The sequence below is a fragment of the Mercenaria mercenaria genome, chromosome 3 (genome assembly GCF_021730395.1).
Source record: "Mercenaria mercenaria strain notata chromosome 3, MADL_Memer_1, whole genome shotgun sequence".
In the NCBI taxonomy this organism is placed as follows: Eukaryota; Metazoa; Mollusca; class Bivalvia; order Venerida; family Veneridae; genus Mercenaria; species Mercenaria mercenaria.
In genome coordinates this window covers 100,355,600-100,375,044 of record NC_069363.1, presented here as the reverse complement: position 1 = coordinate 100,375,044, position 19,445 = coordinate 100,355,600, and the positions used below count along the sequence as shown (strand labels likewise).

At 34.0% G+C, this 19,445-nt stretch overlaps 1 protein-coding gene across 5 annotated transcripts in view; it reads right to left on the bottom strand.

Annotated features, from left to right (window-relative positions):
- Positions 1-5,472: 5,472 nt before the first annotated feature.
- Positions 5,473-19,445, bottom strand: part of LOC128555820 (E3 ubiquitin-protein ligase XIAP-like) — a 29,495-nt gene continuing 15,522 nt past the window's right edge. Inside the window, exons 1-2 of one of the 5 annotated variants that reach the window (XM_053539482.1) lie at positions 12,728-12,749; positions 5,473-6,891 (exon numbers count right to left, since the gene is read on the bottom strand). In XM_053539482.1, coding sequence (XP_053395457.1) covers positions 6,068-6,883 — 816 coding nt within the window. In that variant the 5' untranslated portion in view covers positions 6,884-6,891; positions 12,728-12,749 and the 3' untranslated portion in view covers positions 5,473-6,067. Of the gene's footprint in view, positions 6,892-9,217; positions 9,424-12,727; positions 12,750-19,445 lie in introns of those variants that run through there. The other 4 variants (XM_053539480.1, XM_053539478.1, XM_053539481.1 and 1 more) reach the window with 4 other exon arrangements.

Sequence of the window (19,445 nt, the reverse complement as noted above, 5' to 3'; positions counted from 1 at the left end):
CTTATGGTAGTTGGCATGCACGGACAAAAGATTGCACGTTTTCGTTGGGGCTTTAACGAGTTATGGAGATTTAAATTACGTTACCGTGGAAATTTTCATTTAATTCTCCATTTATGCTAATATGATATTTTAAACATGCCAATTGTTCAATTAATCATAATAAAGTTACACATGTTTATGTATTTAAAATTGAAATTATCATATGTACATATCATTTTAAGTGAACAAATGTCACGTATTATCCGTAACGTACGTTACTCTGTTTGAAATTACTAGAACAGTAAAAATATATCAATATATATGATGCTTTTTAAGTTATAAAATAATGATAATGGCCAATACACAGTTCAATGATTAACATAATTATAATACAACTACCCCCAGACTTAACTGATTCAATATGCCACGTATAATACGTTACCTTTCCAAAATACGACTATTTGTTAAAAAAAAATATTTAAAATTTTGGTATTACACATATGATTAGGACTTTTATATATTGGACTATAAATTAACAGACATAAACAACATTATCAAATAAAGTATATATATTTTATAATTCATTTGACAATATTATTTAAATATATTAAGAATATATAGCTCTTTTCATGTACCAGTATGACTGCATATCATAATCATCATAAGTACAAATAACATGAACACCGCAATACGGAGCAATATAAGCCCAAAGGTATGAACTCTGACCAAGTGAAAATGGTATTCACTGTACCAGAGTCGACACTCTTATTAGGGACGGAAGAGGTTTCTAATGCTAACAGGCAGATGGCCTTAGATTTCGGTTATTGATAAATACAACTGCATTCAATAGAGTCTGGTCGAGAAGAGATACTCCCCGTCAACGATTGGTCCTCCTGGCCATGTGATGTTGATCCTCCTCACAGATTGTCTGTTCCTCTTATGACCTCTGACAGTAACCTTGGTAACCTTTAACTGCATTCCCATTACACACCCCCCCCCCTCCCGTTCTATAAAGTGGGTCACAAGGGCGACAAGCGTGTGTGAAGGAGGCCTTGGAGGTCACAAATGGATTCCTTGCAGTATAAGGCATATCAGGGATACCCTGCTGGATAATTAACATGGAGGTTTAACCAATAACGATTAATTTCTATATAGAAGCAGTTATTCCACATATAGCTTATAATAACAAGAATTAAGGTCATGGGATACCCTGACCTAAGTTCATAAGCTTCTGGGATGCCTAGAAAAACATGCCAAATTATTATGGTTCAGGGATACCCGGAGCGAGGACCATAATACTGACGCTAATGCATACCAGGGTATACACATACTGACATCAGCTCATAAACTCCTGGGTTGCACGGAGAAACATACCAAATTATTACGGTGCTGGGATACCAAAGGATGGGACTGTCATACTCATACTAATGTGTACTATGGGATACCCATACAGACCTAAATTTCTAAAACACAGCCAAGATACCTAGCAAAACATACAAATCTGAGAAACCTGGGATTTCAGGAAAGCTTGGCGGACAGATGGATGTAGTTTCTGCATCTTTCACAAGGATACACCTGGGATGCCCAGGAAGCTGGGAATACCCAAACAGATGGACGCAGTTTCTACATCTATTGCCGGACTTGGCTTTGCCATGACCCGGAGTCCCTTTCCCAAGGCCTCTAGCCCAAAGATCTCTATTGCTTAAACCAGACTGGTCCCGTGACAGGTCCCAAAATACCAATTCCCATCTGGAAGGGACTTCAACCCAAGTATAAAGGCTGCACAGCCATATCTACCGTCAGTTTTAGAGACTGCAGTCTCACACTGGAGATAAATCTATCTTGCTGCTACTTAACCAAATCCACACGTCCAGTTACTGGGTAAGGGTTAGCAAGCCACAACCAGACTCACAAGTGAGACTCTGGCACAACGTGCCCCTACAGGCCTATCCTAAGAACAGGAGACCTGAACACATCCCAAAGACCCTGCACAAAACCCCTCCAAGTCGATGTTTCCATAATTGTGTAAAGCCATAGTGTCAGGAGCAATGCCCATACTGTAATTGTTGTCATAACCCGACCCTTTTCCCCCGGATTGTGCACAGAACTACCAGTCTCTGAATGAAGGGATGAGTCAAACTGAGGTAAAGGACACAGATCTCCAAACAAGGACACTACAGTTTGCGACGCAGTCCAAGAATCGCTCAACATATATTTGTTCCATAGTTGCTGCCATTGAGAAGGACTTGACGTACATGCACTTAGGTTAAATGCAGGAATATGGAACCCTGGTAGACAAGGTGGTGCCGAATACAATGACACGGTTTCTAGTGGCGGCAACCACCAGGCCTGTATGCCCTCATGACCTAGACAAAACAAGGATAAACTAACTGTTGGTTCCCAACATGATTAAAAGGCAATTCCCCAGTGTGATTGAAGGGCAATACCCTAGCGAGCTCTTGATGTTGAATGGGGTTGCTAGTATGAGGTCCACAAACCTTTGGAAGGAAGTGGCCTCCGAACATCACATAAGTGGCTTGACTTTTAGTAACATTATTCCCCAATATTGTTAATTTTTCTCCAACCTTAGGTCCCCTAGAAACCAGATGAGGTTCAAATGACTGGATATCAAATTGGGCCTCGGTCTGGCATAAACCTGTCAAGGAGTTATGGCCTTCACCCATAAAGTTTGAAGTCCCATATTTGCCATCAAAAGAGTTACTTTTGTAAAATCTGACCTTCAGACTGGGCAAATCTAATGTACCATTTTGCACCTTACTTTTACCTACTAGAGCTACATCAATTTCACTTACAGGATATCTTGTGTGAGGCAATTTCTATAATTGTCTTCTTAAACTACCATCAATATATACAGACAGTATTAAAGAAAGTCACAGTATTCCAGTCATGACCATTATTGGATACCATCTCTGTACATGGTATATCTACTTAAGGATACAGTCAAGATTGACAACATTTTATATGAATGAGTCTACTGCACATTCAAAACAATCACAGTTACAACATACAATAGTTAACAAAATGTACAATTTGTATGCATAAACATGAACTAGATTTCTAAATATAGTGATATGTCTGTCTCAAATTAAACATCATTATAGTGCACTGTTTCGGGCAAAGTCTGTATATATTGTAAGTATGTCACTACAATGTGCTAAAATAGCTGAGATATATATATTAAGTGTTTAAAAGCAGTCTGTGCGTTACTGTTCTCATGAAGATGTAATCATGGGCCATGTCAATTAGGTTAAAGTTTCACAGTTTGACTGTTAAATATATGTGTTTAAAATTGAATGCAAAATATTTAAAACAAGAAAATAATTGTATGTTTGCTATTTTTCAAAGATAAAGTATGTGTTCACATTACAGAATGCATGATAATATACAGTTTATATGTTAGGTAACGTAAATTGTAGCGTAGATTGTTTTTTAAATACATGTGTTTAAAGTTAAAGTGCAAATCTATGTTAAAACATATTTTGATTGATTTGTAAATAAGTGTTTTAAGTTAAACCTACAGTTTGAAATGCAAAACTATACTGTTAAGAACAGAATTGTATTGTATTTTTTTTCAAATGATAAAGTATGTTTTAAAGAAACGGAAGACATAAACAATAATTTGTATGTTTGGTAACGTAAAATGTAATGTAGAATTCAATGTAACATATCTTACAATTTAGATAGTTTTATATGTATTACATGTAATTGAAGAGTGTTAATATAAAACTGATATGTCATTGAACATTTTTAAGAAAAACATGTTTGAATTATGTATGACTGAAAAATAGCACATTTTGGAAGAATAAAGTTACATTTTAAGAATCGCTAAAATCAGCTTTCTCTTAACTTACACTGGCAATCTATATATCATTGTTATTGCTGAAAATTGAACTTTTTAATGGTAACTTCATTTTTTTATTACCTGGTCATCTAAATTTGCAGTAAAAACATTATGCCAAAAATGTTTGTTTGTTTAGGTAATGTATCTTTTTCCGATACTTTTCTTCTTTAACATTACATTATAGACATTAAAATTTAATCAAATTGCAGCTTCTAGTATACATCTTGATATAACATATGCAAAATTGAAATGATTTACTAACATAATGGTACAATTTGTCTTTGAAAATTGATAAAAATATATAGGTTTTGAAGGTAACATATTTTAAAGCCTGGTTAAGGAGAAAAGCCCCGCTCGACAGTTGCAAACTTTATGCCAAAATGATCGCCACATATAGGTTTGTCAAAAAATATGGTCCACAAATTTCCCCCTGAGGGGGAGCAAACCCCCCATGGTCTATATTAACCTTGAAGCTCTGTTTATATTTAGACTGTTAAAAAAGACAAATTTGATAATGTAAATTAATATCATTAGCAATATACTGCGGACTTATGAGGCATTAATCAATTAATCTATAGGATCAATTCCATTAACTAAACGGGTTAAAATCCAAATCATGATCACTGTCTCGCTGTAGTGTAATGTTCTATATTCCCGGGTTATATGTCTTTCTCCATTTAATAGCGGGGCCTCCGTGGCCGAGTGGTTAAGGTCGTTGACTTCAAATCACTTGCCCTTCATCGATGTGGGTTCGAGCCTCACTCGGGGCGTTGAATTATTCATGTGAGGAAGTCATCCAGCTGGCTTACGGAAGGTCGTTGGTTCTACCCAGGTGCACGCTCGTGATGAAATAATGCACGGAGGAGCACCTGGGTTCTTCCTCCACCATCAAAGCTGGAAAGTCGCCATATGACCTATAATTGTGTCGGTGCGACGTTAAACCCAACCAAAAAAATAAAAAATAAAACATATAATAGCAAAAGCTTATTAAAATACAATTTTTGAAAGTCAGCGTATGTGTTGGGCAGAAGAGGCTTAATAACGAAAAACAAACAAATATGAAAAACTTTGTACAAATGTTTCTTGAACTTGGTAGGTACCTACTTTTGAAAGGTCGTTTACACTAGGGTATTCGCTGGATGCATCAGGCGCGCACCCGTCCATCTAAAATTTTATCAAATGTACGCTATTTTACTTATTTTCTATGCAATTCTAAGCCAAAGGCATGTACTTTATCAGCTTATTTCACTAGCACACAATTTATAAAGTATTATCAATACAACGGGATGCGATGCATATTGGAAATTTTGTGCTCCTTTAGCCGGCACATGCCTCTTATAACAAAACAAATAGTTTTCTCTTTTCTCTTGTACATCAGTGGTTATAACTAATACCATAGCGGCGATATTTCTATGAATATAATGTTTTTTGCTTGTTCAACTCGCTATTAAAAGTTACATTATAACCACCTTAGGTAAAACTCCAGGCAACAAAATAAAAATAAATCCGCTCACGTAGCATAATTACTGTTCAGGGTGATGGATACACTTATGCAAATGAAAGCTACAAGCATGGACTTTAACACCCTTTAAGTAGTATTTGAACAGACTAAAATAGCCTCGTATGTATCATGCAAACAACTGTAGGCAGATTTTGAATTTTTTTATAATTACATGTATATAAGTTAAAATGAGTTTGTGAAAACAGTTTAATTTAAAGTGAAATTAACGTCCAGTATTATACATTAATTTTTGTTTAACAGTCGTTCATGTGGACAAGTTTTCTGATTAAACAATTTATAATTCATAGTCTAACTCAATTTTTCATTTATCATATACTTTAGATATCACATACAGATATAAGGGAAACCAGTCCCATTCAGAGAATGTTAATACTACCATAAATACTTACTTAAATTATATCCACGAGTTTGAAGTAAAATAGATACGTGAAAAGCACACAACATTTTGTGAAAAGAAAGAGGCGCTCAAACTATAAGAATCATGTGAACTGCAAATGAAAGACAGTCATATGAAAAGCTTCTGTTGTCGGCAAACGTCAGGCAGTTACATGTATTAGTACATTACTTCAAACGGCCATCAGGGCTCGGACGGTGCCTTTTATTTGGGTCCTACAAACTGCGCATTTTGTTAGTGCTGGGATACATTGAGCGCAACAAACCATGTGGCCGCAGGGTAACGTAATAATACATGCAATTGCATCATATCATATTTTACACGTTACTGGTTCTTTTAATTTTCTGTTTGTTTCTTCCATATCTTCTTCTGATTCAGAACCTTCTCCGTCTGTTTCTATATTGTCTTGCTCTTCGTCTTCGGAAAGCTCCTCTGATACGTTTGTATTTTCGTTTGTTTCTTCAATATTTTGAACAACTTTTACAAGTTCGACAGCTGAGAATTGTTTCTGTGCGTCTTGCTTGATCAATGTTTTTATTGCCCTTTTTAAGATATCTTCATCTGTACAATATTCTCTTGCAGCAATAACAGCACCTTCGTTTCTATTTATAGCTAGCTGTACAGTATCCACTACTTCGTCTGAATCGTCCACGTCAACATCAGAGTCTTGGTCTTTTTCTCCTAGAATTTTTCTGATATACCCTTTACCTTTACACTGAATCACGTGACCACAATCTGGGCTGGCTAGAACATGTTGTTCCCAGGGACAAGCTCCTTCTGGCCAATCTTTTAGTCCTATACTGCAATAAAAACATCTAACAGAGTCGTCTACTCCTGTATACCCAAATCCAGCTTCAGCTAACTGCCTTACCTCTTGTGTTTTATCCTGTGGCCAATTTTCGAATGAAGCAATTCGGGTCTGAAGAGTACTATACTGTTTGTGTTTTGGTTTGTCAATCAGTATTCCCAAGGAATCGCATTTTGACGGATTGTCTCTGTTTCTTGGTGATTTATTGCGTGACGTGTTTACAGATGTATGGTTATTTCCTGGATTTCTTCCTCTGTCTTTGCGAAAATAATCTTGAATATCTTCTGAAACTTGTGATCTCGATAGAACACCAGCCATCTAATATCCTGAAAGATAAATCTTGCTATGAAATCTGCAAAACAGTGAATAATCAGTATTTGGACAGTATGCTGTCATTTTTAAGATCAGGATGTTACGCACAATTTTGCGACTGGTAAGAGTAACGTTTATTAAAATGTTTGACTTTAAATGTAAACATTGAAATACACTTGAATATTGTTAAGCTATTCGTTGATAATTCATTTATTAATTCATTTAAAACTCATAATTTTCTTTTATCAAAAATGAAAAGAATATATAGACCGGGATTAATGTCAATAAATTTTAGAAGAAAACACTATAATTGATGTAAAACTTGGTTTTGAGACACCCAGTGTCGAAGGACGGCGCTACACGATCTAGCGAGAAATCTGAAAATTAATCTATTGCACTGAAAATCTATGCTCGAAACGAAATAAAACAAAATGATACACGACTTTACTTTAACACCGGTTGAACTATTTGCCAGAAAAATGTATCCACAAATTAAGCTTGATTTAAAAAGAAATCAAAGCGATAGTGTCTGTTTCTACAAGAGGTGATTTTTGTTTTACGGTAAAATGCTATAAACAAAACGAAGATGACTCAACAACATTGTAATTTTATTTTCAATAGAACCACACAGGAATTTAAGCAGGAAAGATAATTAAATTTAGATATTTGTTTTAAAGTTATTATTCATTCTAACAAGGAGTCATATAATGTTTTCAGGAAAATCTCCATCTTTGATGAACATGTCAGATCTCGATTTCGCACAGTATTCAAATTACGTGAACTTCTTTTTTAGTAAATGATGTGAATTGGTATCTCAACACATCAAATTTTATGGAATCTTTTTCCATTTTACTTAAAAATGTATGCAAATTCAATAATACCTGTACCGGTTTTTGCAGGTTATTAAATTAGCTTGATAATTATGCAAAGAAAAATGGAAAAATACTAAGTGTCCTGGAAACAAAACGAAAAAGGCGCATAACGTCTGAAATAACATAAAAATATCTTATATATATCGCTTTTCTCAGTCTCATTTTAGTGTTTAAATTTTAGAGATGTTTATATTTAAAGGGTAACAATACATTTATATCGCATATCACGTTAATAAGGTACAAAACAATTTTCTGATTTAAGCAGCTTATGTCAAATATTTTAAGTAATCTAATTAACACAAAATATACAGAATCGTTTTACATTATGGTTACATTTACGCAGTCTACTGTTTTGCCAGGATAAAGGACAAAGTCGCAATGACTGGCAAAAACACTGAAGTTCGTATTTTTCCGGTCTAATTTCTGACTAAAATGAGTAAATGGATTAATCATATTTTCTAGCTTGTGATTTATGACGAGTATATGGGTATTTTTGTAAAAGCAATGAATGGATTATTCGAATGCTCTCGGTGTTTTCTTATCCGATACACTGTATTAGAAAATCATTTTCGTGAAGACTATAAAAGGAAGTTAAGCGCAGTATTAGATTACGTTATACGTGGGATACCAAACAAACTACACTTAATGACTTTATAAGCGTCATTGAACTGAAAGAGAGAGAGATATTTATATACATTTTGGATAAAAACTTCCGCATAGCTTCTGACCCTTAAGACTGCTTTGCTTTTCTTTAAAGGGGTCGAACCCTGTGTTGATCTTGTTCTCATGCATAATATGCCAAATAAGACGATTGAATAGTTCGTGTACTTTCCCTGTTAAGTATAAAGACTCTTTTGAAAACGGATTTATTACGTTCAACACAAATCGATACTTATATCATTCATAATTTATAATATTGCTATCTTATAACATCATTAAAACATAACAGTTTTAATACCGCTAACTTATAACTTATAACGGTATTTTGCTAATAGTTTGACAGTTAGTACCATGCCTGTTTACCATACAAGAGAGAAAAAACAGTTGTTACAACCTACTTTTATTCAACTGTTTATCTTCTGTTTTATTAAGTGTTTAAATTATCATCAACACTCCTCTGTGTATAATAAATTAATATGACCAACTCCTTAATTAAATAAGAAAAATAGCTGCATAGTAAACTTGATGAATAGATTTTGTAAGTTTATACTAATTTATTTTAGCTCGCTTCAAGCACATTTGAATCACTCTCGAGTCCGCTTTCAAGAAAAATCAGTACAGGTGTCATATGAGAAAGCGTGGTCATGAACCCCAAAATGAGGCTCGATTCCCTCTACCACTAGATTGAGCGGCAGGCACCTTAACCGTTAAACAATTAACAAACTTCATTGCATCGAATCAACTATGGCAATATCTACTGAATATATCGTATTTAGAAAAAGATAAAATTGTGATAAAACATACTTACAATATTTTACAAATAGGAGAATGAGTTAATTAATTAATATAAATATATTTAAAAGACACGTACTAAATGTCCTTCTTCCTGCTCTTTGTTTTATATAGTACATGTTTCTGGAATCCCGTTTTATATATTAATAGTATGATTATTTATATAACGCAGTTAACACGCGTCGTTAAAGATAAACATCTGCTGATAATCATCTTTTCGATTTATCAACTGTTTTTTTTTTCTAAATATTAAACCACCATTGACCAAACGTTTCAAAATTGAAGTTCTTTCTTGTCACATGTTTTCTTAGATAGTCAATTATTTATTTTAAGCGACAGCCGAGTTATGACTATTTTCATAACACAACAGAAATATTGCTGATGATAAAGGATGATGATTAGATGATTATATTATCAGAACAAGACAAGTCGACGAAAGCGTAAACCTAAATGGAAAATGACATAGATAATGTTGTCTCTAAATTAGCATAATTTAAAGATATCCAATGTCTGTCCTCCACTAAAATATTTCTTCTTTAGATAGTTACTTCAAATGTAGAAAATCCTCAGTAAATGTATATAACTTTACTAAATATGTAGATAAATTGTGTATGTCATAATTAAATGCCATGCAGTAACAGTCCTTTGTTAAAAAAACTTCCAGTTTTTTTAGTGGTAGTACACATTTACACTGTGTTTAAATAATTATACATGTATTGAATGTGTTTTATTTTAAACCTAATGAATCGTACTGTTAATACACATATAAATGTGTTTATTGGCATCTTATTATGTATACAATTATCAATGTTACCATCCTAAGAGATTCATATTTTTCGCGTAAATCAAATTACTGTCCACGATAGTTTTGAAACGGTCGTAGCTGTAATTGCTTTGTTTATCTGTTTATTCTATAAAAAAACAATGTAGAATTTATCACAACAATAGGTAACACCATTTTACAGTTTATGAAAATAATAAATACTAGTTTAGTATTCTGAATCCGATATTCAAAGTTTAAATGTCTCAGCTTTTGAAATGCTGTGATATGAAAATCTAAAGAAATGGTATATGCATTTTTTTGCCAATGATAATAATAATGACTGTAACGTTAATAATAAGTTTATTGTAGGGATAATACACGTTTTTTTGTGTATTAACGTCTGCAGAAAGCTGCGGGATGGTCTCGGTCACAAACATATCCCAAGGGCTTCTGCAGACGTTAATACACAAAATAAACGTGTATTGTCGCTATTCTTGCATAAAAATATATTTCACGACGATTTATGTATTGTTTTCATATGTGATGACTTGACGATTCCGGTACATTTTTTATTTACCATTCCAGTTGTTCTTGGAAACGGTAAACATGTTTTAAATATCCGTATCCAGGGCCCGGAAATAAACAACGCTATCAAAAGCACATCCTGAAGGTTTTTAAGCGATTGTTTTATCTCTCATTATTACAAACATAAAATTACCAATAATTGTTCGTATCATTTAACAATGTGGTGGACTCGATCACAATTTCAAGAATAATAACTTTACATTCGAGTTATATTGAGTACGGACACGCAGTTGGAGTACGGATGAGTACGAACGTAGTGTCAAGTTTCCAAGCTGTTTATATAAATTCTTCGAGAAATTAGATAAAACATACTGACTGATACTTACCAAAATCATAAATATGATACCTAAAAACAAAGAATCGCACATGTAAGCACGCGATTCTTTAACATTCACGATTGTGAACAAAATCTGAATAGACGCAGAGTTCCAAAAGGGGAGTAAATAAGGGAAGAAACGAGTACGAACAATGTTGGGGGCAGCGCATTTGGCGTTAGTTACTGATACAGTAAAACATTCTATGGTTTAGATTGCATCTTTAATGCTTCAAGAAGAGGTTTTTATAAAAGAAAAAAGACGCAGATACCAGATGTCAATCTGCGCAGAATTACATATACGCCCCTGGGAAAGCATTTCAAAAATAAAAATCGGGTGTTAACAGCACGTGAATTGCCTTGTTTGCACACGATTTTTCTCCCGTTAATACATGGGCGGATCCAGTGAAAAAAAGTAGTTTTTATGCAAGAATAGAGGAAATAATTTTTTAAGCCTAAATATTTAATAATTTTCTTGTGTATTAATTATTGCGATACATGCAAAATTGCAACATATCTATCTCGTTCTAGGGTTAATACAGAAGGTGAATGACATACCGCCCTTCACCAATCATTTCGGGTCTACAAACAAAACACGTCGTGGCAGATGACAGCCAGTTCAAATATTTGTGTACAAGCTACACCCGATCATATATAGACATATTCCTACATACACATGCTTTGAGATAACACAGTGTATACATGCACATACAAATGAAAGTTCATAAAACCATTCTAAATTTCGATCTTTCAAATTAAAACCAACATCTATTAGAGATTTTCAGCTTACTTCGACGCGTACTGCAGACCACGGACTGCGAACTTACTATAGGGGTTTTCTCAAACTGTATGTAAGTTGTTTTTTTTCAGAACTGAACAGCGGCGTATTTAGCATCCGGTTCTAATGCCGTAATACTGTTTCCATTTAAAATATCCGAGAAAAGACAGTTATAAGATTTAATATCCTTTGTATTTTATATATGAATTATCGGTATACATGTATTTTATCTTACAAGCATTCGTAACAGCGTGGGCGCATTTTTTAAAAAAATATCCCTTTACCTTTTATGCGTATCTATAAACAAGACATCGCAAACTTATTCTTTTTTGTCTGAAGTGTAGCAACTTATTCAAATGCTTGTAGTTAATTTCGTTAGGTGCTAGCCAGTATTCGCTAGCAGTGAAAACAGCTGTTAATTAAACGATCAGCATACCTTTTAATCAATGATTTGAACCAATGACCACCTGGTAAGGAGATCGACACTCTACCCCTGTGCCGCAAGAGGTTCGCCAATTTAAGATCAGGGAATCAAAACAACATTATGTTACAGGTAAATTGAATATTTGGTATCAAAGAATGTATTATTGAAAATAGTGATTTTGGAAACATTGTTTCGTACTAATGTACTCGGGTTGCTGAAATGCTATTGATCGACGCACAATTTTGAAAATGCACGATACGATGCGTGACAGTTTAATGCACCGCGGTAAAAATGTCTTACTTGGTATTATACATGTATATTCTAAACTATTTCAAACCCTACAAATTCATTTTTATACGGTACTGAATTCATTCAGATTTCCCGGTCACGTTATCTTATCAGGATATAAAAGATGGATATGAAAGATACATGTATGAGAACTTCCAGTATGTTTAGACAAAGTGTTATAATATAAGTATTAAAAGTAGTCAAAACTACAAAAACTTTTTAAAAACAAGTCACTTTATTTTTAACCAACGTTTCGGCTACATCAGCCTTCTTCAGGGTTCAAAGTGTTGAAATAAATCATTCAAAATATTTCAGTAAAACTTCTATTTTATCGGACATTAGATACAATCAACAAAATTAATGAAAAGCACTGACCTTTTTCGTACAGAATTCTACAAGAACACGGTATATATACTGTGCAACAAAAAAAACGGACTTTTATTACATTCAGGATATTTTATTGTTTTTTTACAGTAATATTTTGTACTGCGCATTTTTATTATGTTGCTGGGAAAAAACTAGTCTAGGAATTGTATAGACGAACACATATTAAATCCAGGAATCGCCGTTATCTTCAATTCCATGTTTCAAGTTGTATTATTAATGCATGAACATATTAAGGTAAATTATTATCGTAGTAAAGTGGGTTCGAAACTTCACACGTCATATCTTTCGATTCGCACGGAGGCTAAATAACGCCAGAAATGTCTCAAAATATAAAAACAAAATGTTAAAGCATACGGATAATTGAAGAACCTGCTTAACGCAAGTAAAGTGTGACAGAGTATTTAGATGACATCTGAATATTGCGACTACGTGTTTTAAATGTAGCCTGTATACTATCCATATATTTTCAAACGTATGTTTTGTATAATAGCAGATAATTATATCACAATACACTAATTTGTACAATGAAGGCAAAAGTTACAACACATATAGGTAAAAGAAACATATATACCCTAATTATGTTTTCTTTTTTGCAAACCTTTAAACATTTTGAGAAAACCCCTACTGTTTGTACACTAATCCGGTGTATATTCTATTTTTAGAACTGATAAGACCAAGATCGGGTGGGCAGACGCCGAGCGGCCATGTTTTTTGTTAACAGTGATGTTTTTCTAACTGCTTAAATTTTCTTAAAACATAAATGATATCAATAATTTTTTTGATCAATGGAAAGGATATAAAACAAGCAATTTATTGATAACTTTTAATTATTATTTCGAAATAAAATGGATTCATTATGAACGCTTAACTTACAGTGTTTTTTCTAAAAGTTTGGAGCATCGCTATGCCGCTATTTAAATCATATGTCATTTAAAACGGTAATTCATTTTCAAAAGATATTTGAATAAGAAAATATGAAAATCGTAAGCGTTTCAAAACTTTTAGAATTTTTGAAATCCATAAATTAACGTAAAAGTTATTAAAAATTAAAAATTGCGATCCCATACACAAACGATGTAAAAATATTTTGTTTGCCCACCACCAGATAAACAGGTATTGATGCGTGACGTCAGGGCGATCTCTCCTATATTAGGTGGGGGCCAATAGGGTCTACCATGCATCCCCCCCCTCCACCCCCCAGATATTTTTTCATAGGTACCAAATTGTTCGTCAGGACCAACTCTTTCTAAATATAAAATGTTCCCATGAAAAAACTCTTTTGAACTTTATATGATTTCACAGTTTCCATGGCAACCGTTCATTTTTGGTAAGGACAACAATATAGATGATAATCAGTCATATCTTGGTCAGTTTTGGTGATAAAACAATAAAAATGGTACCAAAATGGAACTAAGACATTGACCTTAAAATAGCAGTATTTTTATGTTAATAAACTAATTTGCATATTCATGAATATTATTGAGAATGTTACAAAATGACAAAATTTTATTAGAAAATAATATTTTCTAAGTTTTAAATCAATTTAAATGTATCAAACAGTTTTTATCTGTTCTGAAAGTTCTTCTTATTTAAGTTTAATCAGGGTCCATCCGCCCTTTCGGGCACAGTATAGCATTTAAGCTGTGCAGAGTATAGACCCCCGGCATGTCACCAGGCATGCCGTTAAAGATAAATTTTTGAAGCCAAAGTGGTGAAAATTTACCTCTACGCAATTTCCGTAGAGTATATGCCAAAGAAAAACAAGAGATCACAGAGTGATCTTGGCGCCCACCAATGTGCCATTTTTGAGTGTTCCAAATTTCAAGACTTACTGACTACCTCAAGGTCAAATTTCATTTCCGTACACAACACTGTGCATGTGGTCCAAATTCAAAAGCTGTAGCTTGAGAAATGTGAAAGTAGGTCACTAGGTCAATGTCAAGGTCAAAGTTTGTTTCAGTACACAATCCTATGCATGTGGTCTAAATTTGAAGCCTGTAGCTACAGAAATGTGAAAGTAGGTCACTAGGTCAATCTTAAGGTCAAAATTCATTTCGGTACACAAAACTATGCATGTGGTCCAAATTTGAAGGCTATAGCTTGAGAAATGTAAAAGTAGGTCATAGAAAAAAATCAAGGTCAAATTTTATTTCAGAATACAAAACTATGCATGTGGTCCAAATTTGAAGCCTGTACTTTAAAAATGTGAAAGTAGGTCACTAGGTCAACGTAAAGGTCAAAGTTCATTTTGGTACACAAAACTATGCAAGTGGTCTAAATTTGAAGGCTGTAGCTTGAGAAATGTAAAAGTAGGTCACTAGGTCAAAATCAAAGGTCAAATTTTATATCGGAATACAAAACTATGCATGTGGTCCAAATTTGAAGCCTGTACCTTAAAAATGTGAAAGTAGGTCACTAGGTCAATGTAAAGGTCAAAGTTCATTTCGGTACAAAAAACTATGCAAGTGGTCCAAATTTGAAGGCTGTAGCTTGAGAAATGTAAAAGTAGGTCACTAGGTCAAAATCATGGTCAAATTTTATTTCGGAATACAAAACTATGCATGTGGTCCAAATTTGAAGCCTGTACCTTAAAAATGTGAAAGTAGGTCACTAGGTCAATGTGAAGGTCAAAGTTTTTTCCAGTGCACAAAACTATGCATGTGGTCCAAATTTGAAGGCTGTAGCTACAGAAATGTGAAAGTAGGTCACTAGGTTAAAATCAAGGTCAACTCATGTCAAGGTTCATCTTGCCACTCAAAAATATACAAGTGGTCCAAATTTGAAGGCTGTAGCTACAGAAATGTGAAAGTAGGCCACCAGGTCAAAATCAAGGTCAACTCGTGTCAAGGTTCATCTTGCCACTCAAAAAATATACATGTGGTCCAAATTTGAATGTTTTAGTTATTGACAAGAACATTTTAAAACTTTTCCCTATATAAGTCTATATGAACCATGTGACCCCCGGGGCAGGGCCATTTTTGACCCTAGGGGGATAATTTGAACAAACTTGGTAGAGAACCACTAGATGATGCTACATTACAAGTATCAAAGCCTTAGGCTTTGTGGTTTGGACAAGAAGATTTTCAAAGTTTTTCCCTATATAAGTCTATGTAAACCATATGACCCCCAGGGCGGAGCCATATTTGACCCTAGGGGTATAATATGAACAATCTTAGTTGAAAACCACTAGATGATGTCACATACAAAATATCAAAGCCCTAGGCCCTGTGGTTTTGGACAAGGGATTATTCAAAGTTTTTCCCTATATAAGTCATTATAAACTATGTGACCCCCAGGGCGGGGCCATATTTGACCCCAGAGAAATAATTTGAATCATCTTGGTAGAGGACCACTAGATGATGCTTCAAACCAAATATCAAAGCCCTAGACTCTGTGGTTTTGGATAAGAAGGTTTTCAAAGTTTTTCCCTATATAAATCTATGTAAAATATAGAAATAAACAAAGGGCCATAACTCACTCAAAAATTGTTGAACCAGTCTGATTTTCAGGGGGACACAACTAGGGTACCAATACATCATTCTGACAAAGTTTGGTCAAAATCCCCCCAGTAGTTTCTGAGGAGATGCGATAACGAGAAATTGTTAACGGACGGACGGACGGACGGAATGACGGACGGACGGACCACGGACGCAGAGTGATTTTAATAGCCCACCATCTGATGATGGTGGGCTAATAAATTGGATGCCAAAAGTGAATCACTGTCACGGCCAATGAGACCTAAACGACAGAGACCCGTAAAGAGACGTGGTTGCTCGAAGGTGCCCTTAAAAGGGCGGTAAGTGCTGCAAGCCGCTGTCGCTGGAATCCTCCGCCGCTCCTCCGCTGTGGGTGTTGTGCCCCTCCCCGCTCGCCCCCCACGTTGAGCGTGGAGTTAGAGCGGCTCGGTGGCTTCTCTGCATGCCGTCTATTTTCTGCAGGCCGTCTGAACAGCAAGCCGTCAGCCAAGTACGTAGCTCCTTGTCACAAACAGTCCCCTTTATGGCCACTCCCGCCAGCTTCAGTCAGGACATTGACAGAAAAATGCCAATGACCTAGTTGTGTCAATGCCCTTTGCCTTCTCGAGACGTGCACTTACTGGCGGGCTGGAGAAGTATGTTCTGAAAGTCTCTCAGTGTTTCCTTAAATAGTATTTTGTAACACTGATGGTAAATATTTTACCCCAAAATAGGTATGTTTAGCTAATTTGCATAAAATTAACCACTACCACAACCAACATCTCAGGAAACAAGATACCACTAAAATTTAATAAAATGACATAATTAATTGTTATCAAAAAAAAAAAAAAAAAACAATTATGTGAGCTATATTCTTTGGAAATGTAGTTTAAACACCTTTTTGAAGGAGGAATCAGTATGTAACATACTTTACACATGTTACGTTACCATTTCAATAACCTTGTTTTATTACATCAATTATTTAGAAAATATAGATCAGACAGTTTTGATCTGGTCCTGATGTCTCTCAGTGTTTTCTAGAATAGTATTTTGTTACTCTGAAGGTAAACATTTTTTTCTACATTAGGTATTTCAGCTAATTTGCATAAATTAATCTATGCTAAAACAGACATCTCTGGAAACAAGATATAACTAAAACTGAACAACATGACGAAATAAACTGTTATCAATAAACTTGTGTTATTTGAGCTATATCATATGAAAATATAGCGTAAATACTTATTTGAAGGAGAAATCTGTTTGTTACATACTTAACACATGTTACGTTACCATTCCAGTGATCTTGTTTTATTGTATCGTTATTTTCTCAAAAAATAGTAGAGGAATATTTAGTTATCAAGTTATTAAATTCTCTTGCAAAATAGTATAGTTCCATACTGCTCAAGCAATGAGATTTTTTCCATAACGGCGCTTTAAAATACGTTACCACTGTATTTTGCTGTATTTAGAAACACGTAGGAAGAAATTTGAATCATTGTTATCAATATTATGATATCATTGATTTGTTAAAACTTTAAAGTATTAATTCTAACATTCTTTCTTTACTTTTGTTAACCAAGAAATCATCTGAAACATTCATTACACATTCAATGTTCCTTTTTCATTTTGAATTAATGCATCTATCAGTTTAATTATACTAATATCAGTTTCTTAATTATGATGTTCTTTTATTTGATGGTTTCAATATTGTTGTCAATAATTACATTTTACATTGATTATGTATTTTTATGTATATATTCTGTATATATTAATTATGTATAAATCCCTGCTAACATCCATACACTGATAATAGGGTTACAATTTGGGGCTGCCTTTCATGGAAAATGTTTTTATAATGGAATATTTATCTTGTTTTGTGTGATTGTGAAGTGTATCTATGCAGTATTTACGTGAGAAATAAAGCATTTTGTTTTTGAGTTTGAGAAAAACATGCATTGTATTGAGATATTTATGGGCTTATTAATAAATTATTCACTGTTGAAAAGCAGCACTGAACAAAAACTAAAAAAAATTGAAATATTCAGGTACTTTAAGTAATCTTTAGATTTAAACTTATGAAATTGCAAAAAGCTGTCAAGAATGTGAACAATATTAAGTGTTTGAAAACCAAAATTGTTAAGAAAACAATTACATAATGCTATTCAAAACTTCTAGGAAGATACTGAGTGCCTTCTGAACGACACTTCAGAGTTGCTGAAAACATGTTGCAATTGACTTTACAAAGATCCTTTAGAAGTAAAGAACGCAACCAAGCAAATAAATAGCAAACTCAGTTGGATCATGTCTGTTTATGAGAGGTAATGAAGTGTGAAACACACCTTACGCCCCCTAGCACTGGCTTAAGAGGAATTCTGTTTATTAGTAAACATGGTCCAAAAGGGCCAGAAAATCTAACAACACTGAAACCGAGTACGAGGAGATTTTTTATAAACATCACATGACACTTAAAGACTTTTTTGTGATAGCAAATATTTTTTTAAGATGATCCTTTGGAAGCATAACAACACAACCAAGCAAAATAACAGCTGATTTGATTCGATTTGATTGTGTCTGTTCGTTAGATGTAATGCAATGTTAAATTGCCCTCACACCCCTAGCTCTAGCTTAAACAGTGTTCTGTAATAGCAAAATTGCATGGATTAGTGAAAATCTTAATTTGAAATTAGATGAAATTTCCGAAAAATATGAACTGCACACAATTTGAGGCAGCGGTGTTACAAGAGAATCACATTCTGCACGTCTTGATTAAGATGTGACTTACAATATTTTCACTTTAATGTTACCTAATATAGCATATTTGCTCTCTTGTTGGTTAGCTGTTATGAATAATATGTTGCTTCATAATATATTGTTTATAAAATAGAAAGCAACTGACAAAAGAAGATCATAGGCTCTCAAACATCACTTTACTTTTATGAATGACATTTGATTACACTTTGATTCTGAAGCAATTTGTATCATGCTGGCGAGGTTCTTGCTGCAGTTTGAACTTTTGACAAAGACAGGTCATGCCTTTTTCATAACCTTTAATTGGTACGTAACTTAATTGATTATCAAACTTTATTTGTTATGATTGATGCATAGCTTCTCTTAATGTTCCGGTATATCCAGGAATATTCCATCACATAATACAATTTAGTCCTTGTCTGTACAATTTAAAATATCAAAAATATATTTTGTACATTTTGTCATTGTAAATGTTTCAAAATGACAACAATAGTTTTCTTTAT